The following is a 9,624-nucleotide window of genomic DNA, read 5'->3' on the forward strand; positions in this document are numbered from 1 at the left end:
TTTGAGCATCCTCAGGTACAGCCACAAGAATCTAGACGTCCATGGCTATGAGTTTTGAAACTTCTCCATTAATAATTAGTGGTGCCAGTAATCCTTTGTTTAATTAATTAATTCTAAAAAGATAACCTTATATTTTATTTTCCTTCCAAAATGTTAGAATGACATTTAAACAAGCAACATTCATGGTGACATGAGCTTCTGAATCTCTGATGGTTTTCCCTAATTATTATGGTAGGCAGCTTTACAATTTATCCTCAGGAGCTAATCAAACGTCAAAATGATTGTTGATTTCAAATGGGTTATTCAGTGCAAGTAATAAACTTTCAAAATACTACTTCTATATATTACTAAAAGCTAAAGCGTAGCATTTAATGTTGCTACGTTCATGTTGAGCCACATCAGTAGTTACGTCGTTATTTTTTGTTTTCAGTTTTTCTTATATATATATATTTTTAACATTTTATCATTGAAGGTGACTTAATTATTTAAAAATTAAAATATCTTTTAACAATTATTTTTATTGTTAATTTTCCAAAACTCTTCTTTCCTTTTACTTCTTTATCTTCCCACTACTTTCTACCTTAATATCATTGTTTTTCTACTTTTTTATCTTCCTTTATTTTGACTTTTCTTATTCTTAATATTTTACTATAAATTTGACATTTTCTTTTTCATTCTATGCATAGTTTTTTCACACAAAAATGTTACTTCTTTCTCTCACAATTTGTTTTTCATTTTTTGTTTGATTTTTTTTATTGCATCAATTCTTTAGGTTGATGAATTTTTGTGTTAATTAGAATTTTACTTTGAGTTGATGTAATTTAGTTTTGTGTTTGAAGTTGTTATCTTCTATATTCTTTTTGATTAAATATTATCCTACTGCATTATACATATAGTATATAATAATATATTGTTATTATATTACATAGAATGACTTGGATAACTTGATGTTTATTGAGAATGAATTTTTTGAATCAAGTCTAAAAAAAATATGGACTACTATATATCATTTAGATAAAAACTTTTATCATAGATACATTAATACTTTTTTTTGCCACAAATTTAAATCACGCAAGCTTAATAATTTTATATTATGTGTTAGCATTGTCTCTACTTCTTCTTCTTCTTCTTCTCAAAAATATTATGTATCATCTTTAAAGGATGCCAACAATATTGATCTTATGGCAAAAGTTATATAAAATATTGAGAAAAAAATGTTTTATATTCTACTAAAAATGTTTTTTTAAATATTTAAATCTTTCTATTTTTCATATCATTGATGTGTTTTACAATTATCACATGTGTTAACTTAAGTCTTAATATCCTTAAGTTGTTTCGGTAAAAAGAAAAAAAAAAGTTGTCACAATAGAGGAGTTTATGTAAAGTTTTTTGCAAAATGAAAGTAAACAGTGAAATAATGATTCATGAATTAAAAAAAAAAATTATCTATATATATTTATCTTGTGCTGTTGTAACTTTACATATAATTTTGCATTTATATGTTCATTTACTTTAATTTAGATGTTTATAACTTAATAATGAAATCTATAAACCAGGTAAGTAAAACAATCATATTTCTACCATTCAAAGAGTCACAATTTCCTTTTTATGAAAAAGGCATTTTACATTTCCTTGGAATTATTTTTAATTTTTTTTTTTTTTTATAAAACCTTTGACATACTATTAACCTAACCACTTCATACATTAAAAATATTTAAGGCTCATTATTATTTCCATTAATATATTATGGATATCTTAATTGATTGAGACCAAACTAGAGAAATGCCTTTCATATTTTCTTGAAAATTCAGAAAGAAAAAAAACTTTTGACATACCACTAACGTAACTATATCTATAACTATTTAACCCATCCATGATATCTATTTTTTGTTGATAACCATAAAATTTATAACTAGCAAGGGAACATACAAAGTAATAAAGAATAAATGAAGGAAGAAAAAAAGAAATGAAATCAAACGTCAATTAATAACCGTTATTTGGAAAATAAAAAGGTGGTCAAGAGGAATAAGAAATAAAATAGAGATGGCTATACAAAAGACATTGAAAACTTTATAGTGCAATAAAATCAACCATTACATCCACTTAATTAAATCAATAATCAACAATTAAATATTATAATACAAAATTTAAACTTAAAACTAATCAAACTCTAACTAGGGAAATTATATAAATATATATATATATATAATCATAATCTTCATACACAATAAATAGTTTTACCTCTTATTTAATGTTTATGTTATGCAAATCATCAACCAATAAATATATGATAATGGAAAAAATGTTATAGACAAGGTTATGAAAAATATGATGAAACTTTTTTTTTTTAACTTTTTATATAAAGTCTAGGGACTAAAATAATATTTTATCTAAAAAATTAACACGCGCGACGCGTGGGTCTGCAACTAGTTTAATTAATTTGTAATACTGAGTTCTCTTGAAAATATTTCCTAACCAAGCAGACAAGCTCTAAAAGAATAATTATTTCACATGGTGTGCAAAGTTCGGTGTGGTAATTGCCAATTGATGCTCAATAAGATTGAAAAGTATATTATGCACCAGGTATATGTATCAATTACATATATGTTGGACTCATATACACGGTAACCATATGCATGTGAGAGTGATGTTACACATACTTTTTAGTTATTACAATATTACACAAGGAACCACCTTCAATGAGATCTTGTTACCTGATAAACCATAAATTTACAGCATGGCACCCATCAATGGTTACATAACCATAGTTCCTGCCAGTGGGTCTTCCGTTGAACTCCACAAAATCTTTACACTTGAAATCTAGATAAACTTACTTAACTCCACAAATCCCATACCCCTAGTGTGTTCAAACTTAAAACCCGAACCTCTGTACTTAATAGGTATAGCAATATCATTAGACTACAAATTCATTCATAGGCCTATCATTGAATTGGTTTTTTATGGATCACATGATAGTGTGGGGTCAAATTGAAGCCAAGAAAGACAGGCGAGAAACTAAAGAAAACTAAAAAGCTGCAAAGGGAAAATAGCCTCAAGAGTCTTGTTGGAGACTGCTCAGATTCAGTTGCAAAGATGTGCTGTTTGTGTCACTATCATATATATTGGACAAAATGTGCAAGAGCTCACATCTTTGGAGTATCAACATTGGATAAAATATACCTTTGAGAGGGCTAATTGCATATTACCCTTAAACTGCAAGCGTTGAATCTTTCAATTACAATGGTTGTGATAAAATAAAATTCAAGAGAACAAATTCAAAATTTATTGGAAGTAGATACCAAGTATAAAAAGAATTGTCAAAGTCTAGGCAGGAACATCTGATGGGTAGTCCCGTGGGTGTCTTCTGATTGCCTCTCTAAGCAATTTCTCCTGCTCGTGGAGATTGGATGGGGGAACATCATATACATCTGTGAAAATGTCTGCCACTGGAGGTTTCTCAGCTTTTTCTGCAACTTGAATTGCATGCAGTAGCTGTACCAAAAGCATCATCAGTGCAAAACTTTCATACTATAATACTTATATTTGAGTGTGACTATCCTGAAAACATGACCAGGATGCTCATGAGAAAAGTTTTGAAACAAAAGAATTAAAGAAAGCATAGTGCAGAATTTTTATTATACACATGGTCTTGAAATTGCTTCTGATATATATATGTAAGTTCTACCTGCTGCCTCACACTGCTTCTGAACTCTGACTCAGCCTCACTGCTCCACCAATCATTGCTTTCAATCCATTTTCTAAATCTACTTACTGGGTCTCGTGCCAATTTCCACCATTCAATCTCATCAACTGGACGATACTTGGTGGAATCATCAGACGTGGAGTGATGTCCCACTCGATATGTTAGAGCCTGCAATGAAAAAGATCAAACCAAAATCTGTAGTCAGAGCATCTGGATTCTGGAGTTCATCATGGTGCCTCTCAAAGCCCCAGAGGTTGTAAAAAAAATCCTTATTACCTCAATTAGGATTGGTCTGTGTTCAGTTATTGCCATTTTACGTGCAGCATGAACTGCACCATAAATGGCAAGTGCATCATTACCATCGACACGAATACTTCGGACTCCATAAGCAGAACCTCTAACAACTACACCATCACCTGCCAATGAATGGGTGAAAAATGTGTCAGGATAACCAGAGACTTTCCCTAATAAGAATTGTCAAGTGTCAACATACAAGAATGCATAAGAAAAAGGAAAATACTTCTAAACTGGTCTGAAGTAGGGGTGCTGATAGCCCATCCGTTGTTTCGACAGATAAATATTACTGGGGCCTCCAAAACCGCCGCAAAATTTAAAGCAGCATGGAAATCTCCCTATCACATTACTCAACATATTAGAAGATAAACAACCCAAAGCAATGCTTCTCAAATTAAAAAAGCCCCTTGGACTGCTGATGGAAATGAATCATTTTACATGTTTTTCATAGCCACTAAAATGCTTTATCCTTTGTTCAGATGGAGGGAGCTTGGGGGGTGGGGCTGTGGGGGGAAGATTGTTAAAATATCTGTTCTATACATGCCCTTAAGTGTGTCTCTAATTCTCAAGAATAGGGTCAATGTAAAATGGTGAAGTTACTACAAAAACTAAATAGTCACTTGCTAAAAAAGAATTAGAAAATATTAACAACAATCTATCTGCCTTTGTATGCTATTGATACAACAGGAAATGGAATAGGCTCATTTCAAACACTATGACACTCAAAATTTTCTGAACATACTTTCCCATTATATTCTCATCAGCATTTTGAAAAAAAAAAAAAAAGAAGAAGAAGAAGAAGATTTTTCTCTTCTGATAATGCTGATACAAATATACCTCACTTGAGCCACCATCACCAAAATAGGTAACTGCACATGCGTCTTTTCTATCCATCTTCAGAGCATATGCAGCACCAACAGCATGGGGAAGTTGTGTTCTGCAAACAGTAGGCAGGGACAGAGGCATTAATTGACCAGGGGGTGGCAATGGCCCCCCCTAATTTAAAAAAAAAAAAATATATATATATATATATATATATGCATTAAATTTAGTAATTTTGTTCTATAAAATTACATTTTGCCCTTTTAACAATATTTTTGATTCTTTTTAGAGTAACGTTACAGTTACAAACTTATCTACAACATTTTTATATATTGTTGAGGTACAAATTCTTATTAGTTCGTATCTGATCCTATCACTTACATCATTTTTTTACTTATCAATAATCACTCACTATATCAACAATATACCTCTAGCACTTTCCTCATTTTAAAGGCCATTAAAAAATTTATAGATCTAAAATTTAAAACAACATATACTAGCCCAAAAACATTTGTGCAACAACAAAATTCACCAATAGCAAAGCTAAAAAAATTTAAGTCAAATTAACAAATTTTACTCAAACAAACAACTGGCCCTTTAAAAAATTTTAAATAAAATAATTTTGCCTTTACTCAGCAGATGCACACATCAAAAACTCAAAAAAAAAAAAAAAAAAAACCTCAGTGGCTAAGAAGCCGCTGAGCTAGAGGTCAGAGCCACCCCCTTAACTCAAAAGTCCTGGCTTTGTCCCTGACAGTAGGAAACACTTGTGGCATGACTTGCTTGATTTTTGCCTCAAGAAACTCTATATGACCTCCTTAATGGATAAACAATCAGCTTTGTAAATTGTGTATAGACAAGGTTCATATCTTACGCAATTGTTGATGATACAGTAAAGTAATTGTGCTTGTTAGAGCCATAATGGATAGGCATCTGCCTGCCTTTTCCATGATCAGCTTTGTTTACAAAACACTGATTTGCAAATTCTTGAAGGGTGAAACCACGCCATAATAGCACTCCTGGCTCTCTGTACTGCAAGGAATATCATATAAGCCTAGTCTAGCATCAATTTTAAACTTGCATATATCAAATTACAATATAATGTGATATATCAAAATGGCGGAGATGGTGATGAGCGTGTTTGTGCATACTGCTTGGAAGGATTGTAAGGGAAGAACACATATGCATGCATGTGCTTGTAACCTGAGGGAAGACATGGTCATCAGCAGTGAGAGCTGCTGCAGTTGCAATGTTGATGGCCTCCTCTCCAATTGTGGTCAGATAAAAGGAAATTCTTCCTTGCCTTTGTGCTTCATAAAAAAGAGTGTCCATGGTTTGAAGTGTAATCATGTCATTGTACATTTTTACAGCAAGTTCCTCGCCGACCTAATTACAGTGGTATCCCATAGATCATTAGGATCTTTTGTGATTATATACGGTTATGGAAAAAAAAAAAAAATCCTTCTTCTGTGAAATGGGGGAGCAAAATACCTGTACTAAATTGCTGCCCAAAATCAGCTGACCATTGTCATCAAGGACTCTGTAGCATTGTGTACGCTCCTCAGGGGATTCAGATATGAATGTCATTTTAGGAGAGAATCTAACCTTTCCTCCTGGAAAATCCAAGATCTGAAATTGAAGATAGATTCAGTGAGTACAAATAACAGCTTGCACGTGGAACGTTATAATTGATGTCCTGTCTAGGCATTGACGGTTCATTAGGAAGCAACTGAAAAATATCTTTGGTCGTGCCTTTCTATGGAAATAAATTTGTATGAGAAGTTGTGGTGGCCTGTAATCTATCCATAATACCTTGTATGTCCCATTATATATTCCAACAACCAAGCAAGTGGCATTGGCCTACAAGTCTTCTGACTGATGTAGCCAAAATACATAAAGTTATGATCACCCTGGAAATTTCTAATAGCTAACTCTTTCACGATTTTTATTAAAACAGTTGAGAAATCTTACAATGGCCATTGCAAGTTATTCCTTCCTCTGATTGCTTCCCAAAATATCCGAAAATATAGTAAGTGTCATATGTGAACATGACTTGAATTTACATCACACCATGGGATGTCTTCATCAAAATAAACAAGAAAATTTTCTCACACCACATTTGTAACTTTACTAGATGATTTCTGAATTGGACATGATCATCATCCTGGTACACATGACCATCAATTGCATTGAATTTGATTTATGGAAGGTCATTTCGCCATTTTGATTGAAAAGAATTGGAATGCCAATACTCCTAAACTAGTCCATTTAAGATATGGAATAAAGATACCTTGTAAATTTGTAAACGTGACTCTTACTTTTATTTCAATCCATTTAGTATGGAAAGCTCTAACTCTAAACTAGAAACATTATTCACCGCTCCACTAAACATGCGCTGTGGATTACTCCAAATTAAAATACAATTGACAGCATGAACATGCAAATCTTACAGTTTATTATAATATATCTGATTATCCATAAATATAATACCTAAAATATTACAACATAGCCCATCAATTCATGTAATTCCAATATAGAAGCTAAACAGGTGCAATTTAGAAGGGGCTTTAGGATCCAGGTGTTTGAGTTCACTAGACATTTTGCCAGCCAACATTGTTTTTGGCCACTAAAAGCAATGCTAAACTTCTAAAAGGCAGGCCTTATATGTTCATCCAAAAACATGACCTTTCTACAATTAATTAATTATAAGTAAAATCACAACATCAGGAAGGATTCAATTAATCTTACAAAATATAATAAACAAAAGCATAATTGAGGGACAAATTGCCAATTCAAATAATCAGCCCTGCCAATTATTGCTTGCTACTGGTTCCATAAGACAATAAGTATGACACATAATAACTTATCAAACACATGGAAAAACAACACAAGAAACAAAATGATTTGGTCATATTCAAACCACAAATATACAAAAACAAAATTCAACATACAATAAAAGTGTTCCTATTTTTATTTTTTGGGTAAGTTTTATTGTACCTTGTTGTCATCAGCATCATTGAGAGAATTCAATTGTTTTTCGGGTTTGGTTGATTTGAAACGACAGGCAGAGAAAAGAGTTGCTTTGACACTCAAATCTGCATCTGGGTTTCCTAGATTATGAGCAATTGGAGCTGTAACTGGAAACTCTTGATGATGGGATGAAGTAGAATTCCAAGAACTGGGGGTGATCATATCAAACAAACACATCCGGTATTTTAGATGGTTGATAAGTTTTGGTGATTTCTTCATGCACAAAGCCATGAGAGATAGAATCAAAGATTGAAATTAGTTTCAAGTATAACAAACTGAACTGAAAATGGAGAGACAGAGACAGAAACAGAGAGAGAGAGAGACACACAAACAGAAGCTTCAACGCAATCCCATTTATGAGTATGGTTAGGTCCATGATTGCATGACACGTCAGATTTTTTTAAATAATGCCTCCCCGTTCCTTTTCTTTTCGGTACAAATATTCGTCCATTTATGCCTTATCCGCACTAGATAATACTATTAAAGTATGCTACGTCCATCCAGTCAAAGAAAAAAAAAAAAAAAGGAAAAAGTTTGGGAATAACTACAATTCTTAAAATCATCTTTTTGAATTTTGATAAATCAATTATTAGATTATATTTTCTTTTTGAGATTAAATTTTGTAAGGATATAGTGTAAAATTCATATTTTACTCACTTAAATCCTAACATGCCATCTCATTTTATTTCATATTTAAGAATAAGCACAACCGCACACAATTAATTCTAATATTCATAAAAAAAATCCGACCAAATTAGGTTCTTATTGAAATGTTATTAAGTGTGTTAGAATGTATTGAATTTTAAGTAAAAAACTAATGTGGCAATTTCTTATTAATTGGTGTAAAACATGAGTTTTACACTCTATCCTTACTAAATTTGGACTCTTTCTTCTTATATTCTTTATACTTACAAAATTTGTAGAAGATCAAATATTAATAGCTATGTTATTAATTAAATATTTAAAATTATGCATAAAAAACAAGTTTATAGATAAAAAAAAGTAAGTAACATCTAATTGATACGAAATTTGACAGGTGTGTTAAAAATATAAAGAATATGAAATCTAATGGTTAAAATTTTAAAATATATAGTCATGCTAATTTTTTTAGTGGGTGTTGTATCCATCAGCTAAAATTAAGTTTGTAACAAAATTTGTTAACATATACTAGCCTTATCACACACGTTTTACGAGTGCGATGATTTTATTTATTTATTTATTCATTTATATTTATGTTATAATGTTTAAAAGTGAGATAAAGATAATGTCTTAATTTTTAGGATTTTTTTTACATGATTTAAAAAAAAAGTAATTTATATGTGGGTTTAAAGTTTGAAATTTTGAATTTAAAATAAAAAGTGGTAATTCAAATAAAGAAAAGAAAGGAAAAAACCTAAAACTTAGGAACAGTAAATTACGTTTTTAAAATAATTTCACAACAAATTTTAGGTAGTAAACTGTTATTAGTGGGTAAAAAATTGATATCAATAGTGAGCCAAGTTTAAAACCACTATTAACTTACCACTTAAAATTTTTTTTGAAATTATTTTTGAAGTAGTGTTGCTCATTATTAAAAGCTTTTTTTTTTTTTTTAATCTCCAAAATTAATATAAAATATTGTTTACCAAATGATTATTGAGCTCATGGGGAATGCTAGCATAATGGAGATTATGTGAAATCTCTTTACTTGTTTAGGACTAATAAATATCTTATGAGCTCACTTTATGGAGTGGGCCCATATATCGTTGATTCCATGCATCTGTTGGACCCACAAT

At 31.1% G+C, this 9,624-nt stretch overlaps 1 protein-coding gene across 1 annotated transcript; it reads right to left on the reverse strand.

Moving 5' to 3' along the window:
* Positions 1-3,080: 3,080 nt before the first annotated feature.
* Positions 3,081-8,189, reverse strand: LOC112009033 (2-oxoisovalerate dehydrogenase subunit alpha 2, mitochondrial). Its single transcript, XM_024041384.2, has 9 exons — positions 7,817-8,189; positions 6,311-6,448; positions 6,023-6,205; positions 5,694-5,851; positions 4,835-4,934; positions 4,224-4,335; positions 3,980-4,119; positions 3,686-3,871; positions 3,081-3,492 (listed from the first exon to the last, which is right to left on the reverse strand). Exons 1-9 carry the CDS (start codon positions 8,078-8,080, stop codon positions 3,325-3,327), a joined length of 1,449 nt encoding a protein of 482 aa, XP_023897152.2. The 5' UTR covers positions 8,081-8,189; the 3' UTR covers positions 3,081-3,324.
* Between the last annotated feature and the right edge of the window lie 1,435 nt (positions 8,190-9,624).

Source organism: Quercus suber, unplaced genomic scaffold, assembly GCF_002906115.3.
Source record: "Quercus suber isolate HL8 unplaced genomic scaffold, Cork oak 2.0 scaffold_69, whole genome shotgun sequence".
Lineage (NCBI taxonomy): Eukaryota > Viridiplantae > Streptophyta > Magnoliopsida > Fagales > Fagaceae > Quercus > Quercus suber.